The following is a 15,651-nucleotide window of genomic DNA, read 5'->3' as shown; positions in this document are numbered from 1 at the left end:
TCTCTACCATTTGAGCTATAGTTCCACTTCTGACTTTTTGGTGGTTAACTGGAGGTAAGAGTCTTCTAGTCTTTCTTGCCTGATCTGGATTCAAACTACAATTTTCAGATCTCAGCCTCCTTTGTAGCTAGGATTGATTATAGTTGTGAGCTACCGGTGTCTTGGTTCAGTGGGTTTTTTTGATATGTGAGTTATAATTTATTGATAGTAGCTATATTAGCTGTTACCAGAAAAACATTAACAAACAATTTACTTACTGTAACTGTTTCATGTCAGACTAGTCTGCTAGGGCTGACAAAAAAAAGGCTACAGACTGGGAAACATAAGCACCTAAGGTTTATTTTTTTTCTTAGGTCAGGGTTTCAAGCAGTTTAGTTTCAGGACTCACACCTTGCGAAAGATAGCCTTCCTGTATCTTCATGGTCTTAATCTTAGCATGAACACAGAGGAAAAAGTAAGGGAACTCTGTCTCCTATAAGACACTGGTCTTACTGAACTAGGTTTTGCCTTTCTAACTGCATGTAGTCTTAATTATTTCCTGAGAGGTTCCATCTCAGGCTCCTACCCAGCCACACTGGGACCAGGGTTTCAAGGGACATAAACAGTTCATATTGACATGCACAAGTTGCAGCCCCTAAGTCTGGGGGTTCTCTGGCAGCTGGCAGCAGTGGAGAGAGCCTGGAAGTTCAGAATGTGAGCTTAACAAGTTCTCAAAGAAATGAGCAATGTACACAAAAGAGTCTGGGAGGTTTACGGCAGCATTGTTTGGAAACAATGTCAGTTAAATAGAAAATGCATAGTTGGATGTACTGTCACAAAATACTGAGTGGTGGGAGTTTCATATACTACCAACGAAGGAGCTTCACCCTGCAGAGCAAAGCAGCAGGGTGCAGACATGCTAGAAATGCAGTTTAAGAACATGCAAGACATGGGGCTGGGGATATGGCCTAGTGGCAAGAGTGCCTGCCTCGTATACATGAGGCCCTGGGTTCAATTCCCCAGCACCACATATACAGAAAATGGCCAGAAGTGGCGCTGTGGCTCAAGTGGCAGAGTGCTAGCCTTGAGCAAAAGGAAGCCAGGGACAGTGCTCAGGCCCTGAGTCCAAGCCCCAGGACTGGCCAAAAACAAAAAAAAAGAACATGCAAGACAAACGAAAACACTGTTTACGCTGGAATCATAGATGTCCTGTGGGTGGGCCAGGTGGTCCAACTTCACCGGATCCACAAAGAAAGCATGAGAGAAGCAAGGTACCACCTACAAAATCACACCAAAAATTAATGTGCAAGGTAAATGAGTTAATTGGAAAGGGAATCAGAATGGATACATGTGAGGGAACTGCTTTGTGTGGGTGCCATTTTGAGTGTCTTCCTACATCATTTCTACTGATGGCTGAGATGTGGTGTGTATATTTTGGTTATCATCCACAGATCCTGGTTCATCGCTCCGCTGGCCTTTGTTACGTGGTAACCAACTACAATAAAGTTGGGGCTCCTTAGGCCAAGAAGCAGCCTCAGAAACAAATATCTCACTTCTGCCTACATTTCACTGGTGCCTTTCTCTCCCATGGAGAGGTGTAGAGAAGTATTTTTAAAATTATTACTATAAAGATGAGGTATAAAGGGGTTACAGTTACATAAGTCAGGTAAAGGATACATTTCTTTATGGACAGTGTCACCTCTTCCCTCCCAGTTTTTCCTTCCTGTTCCCACCCAAAAGTTGTGCATTGGTTGTTTTCAAGGTAGGGCACACTGTTATGCCCTGCCAGCCTGGATTACAATGCTGTTTGTGCTTCTGTTTGTCACTTGGTAACAGGTGTGCCCCACTGTGCCCAGCCATTGATTTGAGATGGAATCTTGTGAACTTTTATGCTTGGGCTGATCCACAGCTTGCCAGTCTGTCTCCCAAGTAACTGAGTACAGTGGGCTTGAGCCACTGTACTGGGCAAGTCTCCAGTCCTAAGTTTTCTCAGGGTATCCAGCCCCACAACTAGGAGGAACACTGAAGAATCTAGAAGAAATGCTGCCACTGTGTGTTTCCCAACCGTCCATTCAATTTGGATCTTACATTTTTTTGTCCAGTCATGTTTCACCTCAGTTACCCATGCTCTCATGCATATGCAGGAGGTTTCCATAATGAATGATTAATTAGATAGGAGCAACTAGTTGTGAGCTATTGGACAGTGAGGTGATGAAAGCTAATAGCAATGGACTGTACATGTTGTAAAGATGGAAAGATTTTAGAAGTTTTCGCTATAAAGAAATGTTTGAGAAGATAGGTATTGCTGGGCTAGATTTACCTCCCCTGGGTCCGGGGATGCTAAGTTTACTCCCTTATCAGTGCTTCCCGTTCACCCTCTCCCCTGGGTGCTTGACCTGTGGGCGGCCAAGGTGGAGTGAAGGGACACAGGCAAACCTCAGGTGCATGTGGCCGAATGAGACCCCTTTTTCCTCCCTCCCCATACCCTCCAAGGAGGCCAGGCACGTATGGATCCCGGAGACGCTTCAGGGAGCAATCTGGTTTAATAAAGGGAGGGGCTAACAGTTTATACCAGCAGAGATGATGAGAAAAGGGGTGATAGACCAGCAGCTGGCGATAGGCCGGCGAGCTTGTCCGTCCAAGAGAAGCTCCCTAGGACCTCCTCATGGGCTAATGTCACTTCCCATAGTACCACCCTCTAGGCAAAGCCCGCGAAAGGGGGGCACACGTGCTCGCTGGCGAGAAGTTGGGGGGCTGGTCTCAAAGCTACCCCTTTATTTTTCCAGTCTTAGGACTTGAACTCAGGGCCTGAACACTATCCCTGAGCTGCTTTTGCTCAAGGCTAGCCCTCTACCACTTGAGCCACAGTGCCACTTCCAGCTTTTTCTGTTTATGTGGTACTAAGTGTGGGGGTGCTGGCTGGATACGTAGAGGGGCGGTCCCTGATCGACCTCTCCTCCTCCCCCCGGCCTGGGACCAAATGGCTGGAAGCCACTCCTACACCTTCTGGGTCCGGAACCGGAAAGAGTAGTTCTGGCTTGGCCCGCCTCCCATCTCGATCTCGGGTCCACGTGGATGCCTTCAAGATGGCGCCGCTGGCGCCCAGGGGCAGTCCTATTGGGGCGTGACATCAGCCCGTGGGGGGAGTCCCAAGATGCCACTCTGGCCAAGACAGCCTGGCTCAGCCTCCTGCCTTCCCCACCTTAATAAAAACATTCCCCCCGCCCCCTGGGCGAGGAGTTCAGTTCAAAACCCCAGACTGTCTCCCTGGAGTCTTCCTTTCTCTGCGCTGATCGCCGGCACGTGAGAAGGGGCAGGGGCGGGAGATTTCAGTAGTTCACTCTCTTTGGCTAAACGCAGCCCAACAAGAGCACGCCTTCACCTTCTGTGGGTGGAAGAGAAGGCCAAGTGCTCTCTCATAGTTTTTTGGGGTTCGGACATTTCTCCCTGGAAATTTGGGGAGAAAGGGATTGTTCAGATCCCAACATCTGGCGCCCAATGTGGGGCTGGGCAACTCTATCATGGTGGCATGCACGTGTTTGCCTCCCAAGGGGCGGGGGGCTTCTTTTCCGGTTGAGGCTGAAAGGTGGGAGGGGCTCCCTCCCACATTGTCCCAGGGCTGGGGGAAAGGCACTTGGCGCCCTTCCTCCACCAAGGCCAAAACAGTCCCCAAACAGTCCCCAACACTAAGGAATCGAACCTAGGGCTTTATGCATGCTAGGCAAGCACTGAACACTAAGCCACATTCCCAGGCCTAAATTTTTAAATTTAAAGTATTCAAATGACAAGATTTCGTGAGCAGCTGGACTTGCTTGGGCTTGCAGAAAGGACAATAAGAACTTGTCTATGAGCTGGGAGGGGGCTGTACCCCAACTCCCTGAATTCCAGCTCTTGGCCCCCTCCCAAGGTGTCACCCTATCTCTTCATAGGCTGCTTATTTGTCTCCTTTAAAGTGTCCTTCAAAGTAAGGCAGGAGGTATGTTTACCTGGATTATTTCAGCTGCTGAGCAAATCACTTGACCCTGAGGAGGGTTTGGAGGAGCCCCACTTTAGCTGTGGGTAGGAAGTTCCAGAGGCCCAGTTGGGACTCACTGGGTCTGAAGCAGGTATCTTGAGAGTAGAGCTCTCAACCTGTGGAATCTGGTATCACTATGTAGGTGATGTCAGAACTGGTTTAAACTAATGTCCCTTGGCCTCAACATTGCTTGCTTTCTAGAGGAGAAATTGCACATATTTTGCAACTATGGAAGTCTGTTGATTGTGTGAGAGTGAGGAAAAGTGATCAGATTTTTTTCTTCTACTTAATGGCTTCTAAAATATGCTAATCTTTGCCTTTTCTCCCCTTTCTGTCCTCTTTTCCTTCTCCCTTCCCCATCTTCCACCCCCCCCCCCGCTTCTGACAACAGTCGTTTTTTTTTTTTTTTTTTTTTTGCCAGTTCTGGCCTTGGACTCAGGGCCTGAGCACTGTCCCTGGCTTCTTTTTGCTCAAGGCTAGCACTCTGCCACTTGAGCCACAGCACCACCTCTGGCTGTTTTCTACATATGTGGTGCTGGGGAATCAAACCCAGGGCTTCATGTATATGAGGCAAACACTCTTGCCACTAGGCCATATTCTCAGCCCAACACATTCTTTCTATACCAACCATATCCAGAACTTGAGATCCTCCTACCTATTCCTCCACGAAGCAGAAATGTTTCTTTTGCAAAGTTTTGGCAGGTATTGCTAATAGGCAGAATGTGTTGAGATCATATGCAGGAAGAGTGTCCCACAGAAGTTTTTAAGCTGAGATCCTATTTAAGCAGGGCTCAGATGATTGAGAAAATGATGCTTCAGAGGAGCCTGCTTGAGCTGAGGCCTCTGGCCATGGCTCAATAGAGCTGGAAAGGCTGAGCGTCCAGAGACAAGTCAAAGTGGAGATACTACATGTTTTTACATAACTACTTTGCAAATTAAACAAGTAGGCAGTACTGTGATAAAGGAAGTTGAGTTTTCACTTAGAATTTGAGAATTTAAACTTTAAAGAATTGCACCCAGAACTTTCTGGCTTTATATTTCCACAAGTTTCGTAACTGTTAGAATTGAGGCTGTAGATACATGAATATAGCATTTGATACTGAATTAACTATTTTATGTAAGCATCCCATGAATTAACAGTATTTTCAACTCCCCTCCCCCTGCCCCCAGTATTGACAGTATCAGGGCTTTGTGCTTGCTAGGCAGGTGCTCTACTACTCAAGCTACAAATCCCCCTCCTCCCCCCCCCCCCCCCGCCGTTTTTGCTTGTTTTTTTAGGTAGGGTCTTGAGCTTTTATGTCTAAGCTGTCCTAGACTATGATCTTCCGTACTGATGATTCCCATGTAGCTTGGATGATAAATCTATGTTATCATGCCCATATTTTTGTTCATTTGTTTTTATTAAGATAGAATCTTGCTTAACTTTTTAAACAGGCAGCTTCAAACCATGATCTTCCCAATCTCCACCTCCAGTAGTTAGAATTACCAGCGTGAGCCCTTGTCCCTGGTCCCAAATAATTTAAAGGATATTTGTGGTTTTAGTGAATAATGGAGATAGCAAAGGTCAACTTATAGAAGGAAATTGATTTGGAACTTAAAATTAAAAGTGAATTTTTGATTTCAGAATTTTTATTTTAGTTAACATTAATAACTAAAGGTTTTCTACTTGACTCATCTCCTTAGAATACTGGAATATAAACTTTTGTGATTTTCAGTGTTTGTTTTTTATTTGATTTTGAGGTAAAATTCTCATTTTATATAGCCCAGGCTGGCCTCAAGTTCACTGTGAAGCTTAGACTTGCCTTGTTCCTTCTGCTTCAGTCTCCCTGTTGCTTATGCTCTTTTTTAGGGATCCATATAGAACTTGGGCTTGAAACAGACAAACACATAACTTAAGGCATTTTCTTTTCTTTCTTTTTTTTTTTGGTCTTTTTTTTAAGGCATTTTCTTCTATTATTTAAAATAAGAAAATATGTTGTCATTGTTTATAATTTTTATCTTTTTCTTGTTTGTCTTTTTTTAATGAATTATAGTTTTTATTGGAATGAGGAGTATAGCACAATAATATAGTCAGTGGCTGTTTATCATGTGTAAGGCCTTGGGTTTGATTCCCAACTTCCACAAAAGAAAAATAATTTTAAAATTAAAAGTTAAGCATTTTCTGGGCACTGGTGGCTCATACCTGTAATCCTAACTACTCAGGAGGCTGAGATTTGAGGATCATAGTTCTAAGCCAGCCTGGACAGAAAAGTCTGTGAGACTCTTATCTCCAATAAACTACTCAAAAAAGACTGAAGTGGCTCTGTGGCTCAAGTAGTAGAGCCCTAGTCTTAGAAGAAGCTCAGGGACGGCACTCAGACACGAGTGAGTTCAAGCCCGAGGACTGGTGCCAAAAAAAAAAAAAATGTATCAGAAGCATCAGAATTCATTTTGTATAGGTTATTCCTCCAAAAGAATGTCTTTCCTTTTAGCTGCTTTAAGTGGCTTGTTTAATAACATCTTCAGGTCTGTAAGGAAAAATAATAAATGAGACTAGTTTCTTGATATACTCATTAGTATAATGTCAAATATAATTTTCAATAAAGTACACTAATTTTCTGTAGTTATGACATACAAGCTAAAGTCAGCCTGCAAAATTTTCTTTTACTTAGATGCAAATCAGTGTAAGTTTAGACCTCAATGAAAACAAAATTCTCCATTTTAGTGCATGCTCAAAAAGTATGTAGGGCTGGGGATATGGCCTTTTGGTAAAGTGCTTGCCTCGTACACATGAAGCCCTGAGTTCGATTCCCCAGCACCACATATATAGAAAATGGCCAGAAGTGGTGCTGTGGCTCAAGTGGCAGAGTGCTAGCCTTGAGCAAAAAGAAGTCAGGTACAGTGCTCAGACCCTGACTCCAAGGCCCAGGACTGGCAAAAAAAAAAAAAAAGAAATGTACTCATGACCTCAATTATGTAACTGTAACCCCTCTACACCGCTGTTACAATAAAAATTAAAAAAAAAAAAAGTATTGTAGCTTACTGGAGGTAAATGATAAAATGCCCATTCCAGGAGCTGGGACTATGGCCTAGCCGTAGAGTGCTTGCCTCGTGTACATGAAGCCCTGGGTTCAATTCCTCAGCACCACATATATAGAAAAAGCCAGAAGTGGCGCTGTGGCTGAAGTGGTAGAATGCTAGCCTTGAGCAAAAAGAAGCCAGGGACGGGGCTCAGGTCCTGAGTTCAAGGACCAGGACTGGCAAAAAACAAAACAAGAAAAAATAAATTAAATGCCCATTCCACAAGATGGAGGAGTTATTAGTAGGGGTCATAAACTCCTCCCTAACATAAGTAAAGGCTTGAGGAAGTCTGAAGGTCAAAGCACAAACCCTGGTGAAGAACAGATTTATGTTCTTTCATATAAAAAGTCTTATAGACTCTGTGTGTATATGTGTGTGCGTGTGCGCGCATATGTGTATACTTTGTGTACATGCACACACTAGTCTGTACTGGAATTTGAAGTCAGAACCAGTGTTCTCCCTTAGTTTTGTTTTGTTTTGCTCATGGTTGGCTTCTATCACTTGAGCCATGCTGCCACTTCTAGACTGTTGCTGGTTATTTGGAGATGAGAGTTTCATACTCTTTTGCCCTGGCTATTTTTGAAGCAAGCTCCTCAGATCTTAGCCTCCTCAGTAGCTAGAATTACAGGCATGAGCCACCAGCACCCAGCTTGGCCTTATTAACTTTTAAACTTTTAGATATCTGACCTTCTGTTTATGTTGCTTTTAATGTGTATCATCAAGGTGAAATTTTCACAACTACTTAACCAATTATTTTGATGCTTAGTCTAATAAGCTTTTTTAAGTAATTTAAAACAGAAGCTGCAGCTTGGGCAGTTCACCCTGGGAGACAGCTGCCAGGGCAGGCCAGAGGCACCACAGAGACCAGGCCCATCTATTCCTTCTGTCACCCACTGCCCTGGCCTTTTAGTATTCTCTTAGGGAATACCAGGTAAGTATAGATGAGACACAGCTGATAGAACGTTTGCAGGTAAAGCAGCATTTCCTCCTACAGTCAGTTTTATTTTTTGTTTTGCCTTTGGGGGTGGAGTCTCATGTCACCCATGAGTCCATGGTGGGTGCAAGTGATGCTACCACCTCAGCCCCTCTGCGTATAGATAGACTTCTAGAGGTCTACCATAACCCATGTTTTTGAATCCTGGGTAGCAGGACACAGCTTACACAGTGGTCTTACTAACCAGAGTGCCAGATTCAGATATTAATAAATCACTGATGATAGCTGGGAGCCAGTGGCTTAACCTGTAATCCTAGCTACTGAGGAAGCTGAGATCTAAGGATCGTGATTCAAAGCCCAGGCAAGAGAACACATAAGATTCTTTATTTCAACCCACCACCAAAAATCTGGAAGTGTGGCTCAAGTGGTAGTTACCAGTCTTACTTAAGCAAAAAAGCCAAAGGAGGGCATAGGCCCTCAGTTCAAGTAGCAGGACTAAATCAGTCAATCACTGATCATGAGCAAGTTTCCATCTTGATTCAGCAAGATAAACAGGGATCATTTCTTGTAACTTAATATCTACGTAGAGAAACAATTGTGAGTAAACAAAAGCATTTAGTTTGTTCGATGAAAGGATGGTTGGTCATATTCACAATACTATGTCTCCATGCATGTCACAATGCCATACATTGAGTTGGAGGCATCAAACAGCATATATTGCCTCCACAAGACAGCAAAACTGATTAGAAAGGGAATACTTCTTTTGCAGAGGGACTGGGTCATGGCCACTGTTGGGATATGTTAAGAGCTCCTTTGACTTAAGTGGTTGCATGAATGTATTATCTCAAAAAGGAACTGCCAGTGAACCTCTAGTTCATTGTGATTTGTATGCTGCCTAAATAGTAAGGAAGTAGGGATGAAAATGCTGTAATAAAATCTAATTTTTAAATAATATTTTCACTTAAAAAGTGCACTCTTGGGCTGGGAACATGGCCTAGTGGCAAGAGTGCTTGCCTCCTACACTTGAGGCTCTCGGTTCGATTCCCCAGCACTACATATATGGAAAACGGCCAGCAGGGGCGCTGTGGCTCAGGTGGCAGAGTGCTAGCCTTGAGCCAGAAGAAGCCAGGGATGGTGCTCAGGCCCTGAGTCCAAGGCCCAGGACTGGCCAAAAAAAAAAATACAAAACAAAAGTGCACTCTTTAAGGAATTAAAGAGTGGTATATTTTGGAAAGAGCATTTACTAAGGATTTTCATGCAGTGTGGCAAGAATAATCGCATAGTGAACAAATGTGGGATTGTGTTTTTCAAGTGAAAAAAAAAAATCAAGAGAGATACCAAAAGGTTGAGTACTCTTAATTTGACCTTACCATTTGTTCTTTCAAGGAATTCTCAATCCCAGCTTGTACCATGAGGTCATTGACATCCTTCTGTAAATCCTCAATACGATTTCCCATTTCTTCCGGTACAATGTCAGGAGAAGTACACAAGTGAAGTATGTACCAGCTACTCAGCCATGTCTTAAAAAACCTACCACAAATTAAACCTGCACCAGCATGAATATGCCACAGCAGTACATCTTTTAAGTGGAGGGAACTGAAGACAGTTTAATGTCAGTATATATCAACTACCTCTCCTGAGCTTTCCTTTTCTAGTAGGGATACTGTGGCTTGAACACATCTGAAATTGGAGACGGAGTCTGACTATTCTGCCTGGGCTTACTTTGAACTGTGACCCTCAGATTTCAGTGTCCCAAATATCTAGGATTACACATGTGAGCCATCAGTGCCTGGCTGTGAGCTTTTCCTTTTTCTTTTTTTACAGTTCAGTTTTGAAAACCTGGTTCCTTTTCCTTGGGTATAGATTTAGGGACATGAGTTCAGTATGTTTTAACGAACTCTGAGTATAAATATAATGGAAATTGAACACTAACTCCTTTGTAGCTTAATTTGGTCATATTTGAGAATAATTTCTGTCCTAAATTTATCTTCAGAATCCAAATGCAGATACTTAGCACAATTTTTTTTCCCCAGTTATGGGGCTTGAAATCAGGGCCTGGATGCTGTCCTTGAGGCTCTTTTACTCCAGGCTAGCACTCTACCACTTTGCACCACAGCTTAACTTCCAGTTTTTCGGTGGTTAATTGGTGATAAATGTTTCATGGACTTTCCTGCCTGGGCTGGCCTCCAACCTCTATCCTCAGATCTCCTGAGTAGCTAGGGTTACAGGTGAGAGCCACTGGCACCCGGTACTTTCCACAATTTTCAAGAAACTAATTGTGTAAAGTGAGTTCAAATTGAGAAAGTTATATGGTAGATGTTACCCTGGATTTAGTGAAACTGGAAACATTGTTTTTGTTTCATGTCTTTAAGACTGTGAGCTACTTTAGTCAAAGAACTCAATGTCTTGTGTTCTAACTGGACATCTGCAGTTCTTGACTACCTATGATTGGGTGTTATAGACAAACTGTCCATCTGGGCTTGAGGGTAAACCCCACAGTGGGGCATTGTACGTTTCTGCTTCTGGAACTCTATACTCATCATTCAAATATCCTGTATTGCCAACCCAGCAGGAAAATCATAATACCATATGAAAACACTACTATGGGGCTGGGGATGTAGCTTAGTGGTAGAGTGCTTTCCTAGCATGCATGAAGCTCTGGGTTCAGTTCCTCAGCACATAAAAAAAAAAAAAAAAAGCTGAAAGTGATACTGTGGCTTAAGTGGTAGAATACCAGCCTTGGACAAAAGAAGCTCAGGGACAGTGCCCAAGCCCTGAGTTCAAGCCCCATCACTGGCAAAAACAACAACAAACTACCCACAACTGTACTGGAAATCCTAAGTAAACCACTTGAAAAGCAAATGAAAAAAGGCCCATAGTAATTTGACAAAGCCAAAAACATTTGTGTTTACTAAAAATAGAAAAGGATATTTTTGAGGTTTAAAGCTGCTGTAAGAGCTTGAAAATGTTCTTGAAGCTGCTGAAGTAGATTTTCTGCCTTAAAAAAAAAAAGACTATAAGCTGAATGTTCATTACTGATGTAGGACGTTGTAAATATCAAGTAGTCTCATCTTACATGGTCCATTGATTTGTTATGCTTTTTGTTTATGAAGAAGTGTCCTACCCCAGCCTGGCATCGAACTCTCAATCCTTTTCCCTCTGCTCCCAAGTGCTGTGGTTACAGCCTTGTACAATTATGCTTGACTATGGTCCATTGATGTGTGTGTGTGTGTGTGTGTACATATATACTGAGGCTTGAACTCAGAGCCTCGTGTCTGTCATTTAGCTTTTTCTGCTGGAGGCTGCCTTTTCTTTTTTGGGGAGGTGGAAAGTTAATTGGAAATAAGAGTCTCAAGGACTTTTCTGCCCTGGCTGGCTTTAAACCATGATCTTCAGATCTCAGCCTCTTGAATATTACAGGCATAAGCCACTATTACAGGCATAAGCCACTGGTATCTGGCATGGTTCACTGATTTTTTTAAATTGTTGTTTTAGAGGTGATACATAACAAGCTTAACTTTACATATATTGGGTGATGTGTGCACTTCATTCCTTTTGCTTAGTATCAGCGGTTCCCTCCTCTCTCATTCCCTCCCTCCCATCACTGCCCTTGAGTTATTTAGTTCACTTTTATCAACCCAGTGCAGCTGATAGGCCCCTCTGCTGCTTTTTCACCCATTTCCCACTGATTCTGTGCCCTCCTCCCACCTTCCCCCAGATATGCACGTGTGTACACCATTTATGAGAGGCTGAGATCTGAGGATGGCGGTTCAAAGCCAGCCTGGGCAGGAGAGACCGTGAGACTTATCTCCAACTAACCGCCAAAAAAGCTCTAAATGGTGCCGTCTCAAGGGGAGGAGCACTAGCAAAAAAGATCAGAGACAGCATTTAGGCCCAGTGTTCAAGTCCCAGGACACACACACACCTCCTCTGGACGGTAACTCAAGCAAAATACTAAGTAACTTGGGTTTCTCAAGAATTCTTCAGAAAAGTCTCAACTCCATCATAGCATATGGAAACTGAGACTGCTGTCTCCTTCCCGTTTTGGTTGCTTTTTGACTGGTTTTGGTATTACAGTTATAATTGTTCGCCAGGCCCCACGGAAGTATCGCTGTGGTTACTGCTGGTGTTTAGGTTTATATGCTCCTTTCAGGTTTACACACTGAAAAATACCGCGTAGGGTCCGTGTCCCCACACTTGTGTGTGTCCCCCTTGGAAATGGAAGGTGGACTCCCGGGTCCGGAGTCTGCGCTCCTTGGTGCAGGCCCGCAGCCCGGTGGCTAAGGGCTCTTCAGTCAAATGCTGGCTTTGGTCAGGAGATAATGTACTCGAAGCAGATTACACAAAACAGGCTTACTAGTCTTCATTCCCGACTGCAGCTTGCTTTGTCAAGTAGGAAGGCCAGGTAGGATGCGGAAGATTTGGGGTAAGGCCCAATTCTCTCCCTACGCCGGATCGCGGCCTGACTGAAAGGAGGGGCTGGGGCGCGGGCCCATCCATCTCCAACTCGGAGAGGCGGGGCGGGGCCGATCCAATTGGAGGAGGGGCGGGATCTATGGGGACGCGGGGCGCGATGGGCCTGGAGGAGGGGCGGGATCTATGGGGACGCGGGGCGGGATCTATGGGGACGCGGGATGCGATGGATCTAGAGGAGGGGCGGGATCTATGGGGACGGGGGGCGCGATGGAGCTGGAGGAGGGGCGGGATCTATGGGGACGGGAGGGGGGGCGCGATGGAGCTGGAGGAGGGGCGGGATCTATGGGGACGGGGGGGGGGCGCGATGGAGCTGGAGGAGGGGCGGGATCTATGGGGACGGGGGGGGGGCGCGATGGAGCTGGAGGAGGGGCGGGATCTATGGGGACGCGGGGCGGGATCTATGGGGACGCGGGATGCGATGGATCTAGAGGAGGGGCGGGATCTATGGGGACGGGGGGCGCGATGGAGCTGGAGGAGGGGCGGGATCTATGGGGACGGGGGGGGGGGGGGCGCGATGGAGCTGGAGGAGGGGCGGGATCTATGGGGACGGGGGGGGGCGCGATGGAGCTGGAGGAGGGGCGGGATCTATGGGGACGCGGGGCGCGATGGAGCTGGAGGAGGGGCGGGATCTATGGGGACGCGGGGCGGGATCTATGGGGACGGGGGGCGGGATCTATGGGGACGGGGGGCGCGATGGAGCTGGAGGAGGGGCGGGATCTATGGGGACGGGGGGGGGCGCGATGGAGCTGGAGGAGGGGCGGGATCTATGGGGACGCGGGGCGGGATCTATGGGGACGGGGGGCGGGATCTATGGGGACGCGGGGCGCGATGGGTCTGGAGGAGGGGCGGGATCTATGGGGACGCGGGGCGCGATGGAGCTGGAGGAGGGGCGGGATCTATGGGGACGGGGGGGGGGGCGCGATGGAGCTGGAGGAGGGGCGGGATCTATGGGGACGCGGGGCGGGATCTATGGGGACGGGGGGCGCGATGGAGCTGGAGGAGGGGCGGGATCTATGGGGACGGGGGGGCGCGATGGAGCTGGAGGAGGGGCGGGATCTATGGGGATGCGGGGCGCGATGGAGCTGGAGGAGGGGGCGGGATCTATCGGGACGCAGACGCGGGTTGCGATGGAGCTGGAGGAGGGGCGGGCTGGGGCGCGGGGTGGGTCTCGAGGGGAAACAGCCGAGTGGCCCTGAGGGCTCTCGAGTTCGGGTTTCCGTGTCCCACCCTCCGCGGGGCGGGAGGGGAATCCGCCTACCTCGTCCCGCAGCGCGTCCCCACGCGGAGTGGCGGGTGTCCACGCCTCCATGGGCTCTCGGAGGGCTGCCACGGGGCGGGCGCGTGGCCGCAGGTCCCGCGGAGCCGGAGGCCGTCTGGGGCTTCGCGCCGGCCGCACCGGGCCGGGCCGGGCAGGCGCGCAGTGGGCGCGGCCGAGGGGACCGGACCAGCCGGCCTCTCCGTGTTCGTCTTCCCGGGCGGAGGCGGCCGGGAGGAGCTCCTCGCGGTTATTGTTTGCTCTCGTCGCTGCGAGTCCATAAACCCCACAGGAAACGGGTCACTGTCATTTCTGAGCACCCAGCACAGCACAGTAAGCTCGCACAGCCTGCCCGCAGCCTTCGCCCCCATTCAGCCCGGGAACCCTCTCCCACCTGGATTTTTTTTTTTTGCCAGTCCTGGGCCTTGGACTCAGGGCTTGAGCACTGTCCCTGGCTTCTTTTTGCTCAAGGCTAGCACTCTGCCACTTGAGCCACAGCGCCACTTCTGGCCATTTTCTGTATATGTGGTGCTGGGGAATTGAACCCAGGGCCTCATGTATACGAGGCAAGCAAGCACTCTTGCCACTAGGCCATATCCCCAGCCCCCAACTGGATTTTCAAGCCTAGTCGCCAGCCTCCCCTCCCGCTTCTACCTAGGTGCAGTCTTATCTGCTGAGTGACCGGAAGGCTCAACTCAGCGCCCCCGAGTCCCACATCGCACCCAAGTCTGCCGCCTCCACTCTCTGCCATTTGAGTGGATGTCAATTCACAATTCCAGTGCTCAGGGTTCCAATTCTAGGTGTGTGGAGGGTTTGGAAGAAAGATCTCAAGACCCTTCTCCTTAGCCCTGAGTTGTGGCTCCTGGGCACCTTGGTGGGTAACCTCAGGACCATTTTCTTAGCAGTTACTTTTTTATGTGTCTGCACGCCATTCCCAGATCCAAAGCTCTGAGGGAGCAGGACTGGGGCGGTAATCCCCAGTACACCTACAGCCCAGCCCAGTGACAAGGTAAGGATGCCCAGGGCCCTGTGTAGGCTCCAGGACATGATGCCACACAAGCAAAAACACAATCATTAGTCACCAGTAAAATGCAACCCCACTTCACAACCACTAGGATGGCTGAAGCCGGGAGGGGGTGTGAAATGATTCAGCTGCCTTGGAATGCAGCCTGGGTGCTCACAGTTGAGTAAGATTTACCATACAACCTTCGGGCCCCTTAATGTATGCACCCACACAGAAATGTGTCTACCAGTGTTATGGTAGTCAGCAGGTGGAACAGCCGATTGCTGTCAATACAGACAAATGGGCCAGAAAATGTGGTGTGTCCATGTGGTGGAGTATACTATGAAAAAGGAATGATATATGAATACATCCTAGAACATGGATAAACACTGAAAACATTGACAAGAAGAAACCACCACAAAAGATGATGTATATTGTATGATTGCATTTATAGGCAGTATCAAGACTACAAATTTGGGGAGACAAAATAGTGGTCACAGAAAATATAAAGAAGGAACTGTGTTTACTAGTACAGGATGACTTCTTGTGGGACAAACATATTTACATTAGAGTGCAGTACACCTGTGAATATTCTTTAAAACAACTTGAATTATTCAGTTTGAGTGGATTTTATTTGAATTATACCTCAATGAAGCTGCTACAATGGAAATTTTTAAAATGTAGTCATTATTATCTTGTACCCTTATTTTCTTTTGTTATTGTTTTGGTGATAGTCCTGAGGCTTTAACTTGGGGCTTGGGTACTATTCCTAAACATTTTTGTTCAGGGCTAATGCTCTTCTATATCTCCGCTCCTAGCTTTTTGATAGTTAATTGAAAATAGAGTTGTGCAGACTTTCCTACCTGGTCTGACTTTAAAGCACAATCCTCAAGTTTCAGCCTCCTGAGAAGCTAGGATGACTGGTGTAA

The 15,651-nt window shown here is 46.9% G+C and overlaps 1 protein-coding gene across 1 annotated transcript; it reads right to left on the bottom strand.

Annotated features, from left to right (window-relative positions):
• Positions 1 to 6,324: 6,324 nt before the first annotated feature.
• Positions 6,325 to 13,848, bottom strand: Hsbp1l1 (heat shock factor binding protein 1 like 1). The gene is made up of 4 exons (XM_048363707.1): positions 13,723 to 13,848; positions 10,920 to 10,986; positions 9,359 to 9,453; positions 6,325 to 6,501 (listed from the first exon to the last, which is right to left on the bottom strand). Exons 1-4 carry the CDS (start codon positions 13,771 to 13,773, stop codon positions 6,496 to 6,498), a joined length of 219 nt encoding a protein of 72 aa, XP_048219664.1. The 5' UTR covers positions 13,774 to 13,848; the 3' UTR covers positions 6,325 to 6,495.
• Positions 13,849 to 15,651: the final 1,803 nt, after the last annotated feature.

The sequence above is a fragment of the Perognathus longimembris genome, chromosome 15 (assembly GCF_023159225.1).
Source record: "Perognathus longimembris pacificus isolate PPM17 chromosome 15, ASM2315922v1, whole genome shotgun sequence".
NCBI classification, from domain to species: domain Eukaryota; kingdom Metazoa; phylum Chordata; class Mammalia; order Rodentia; family Heteromyidae; genus Perognathus; species Perognathus longimembris.
This window is presented reverse-complemented; position numbering and strand designations above follow the sequence as displayed.

Bases quoted from the DNA above. Each gene is read 5' to 3' on its own strand.
- Hsbp1l1 (XM_048363707.1), bottom strand. From the start codon at position 13,773: ATGGAGGCGTGGACACCCGCCACTCCGCGTGGGGACGCGCTGCGGGAC. The intron at 10,987-13,722 runs GTAGGCGGATTC...TTTTTTTTTAAG, and splicing joins GGGACGCGCTGCGGGACGAG to GCAGAAAATCTACTTCAGCA. The intron at 9,454-10,919 runs ATATCCTTTTCT...CTGACATTGTAC, and splicing joins AGCAGCTTTAAACCTCAAAA to CGGAAGAAATGGGAAATCGT.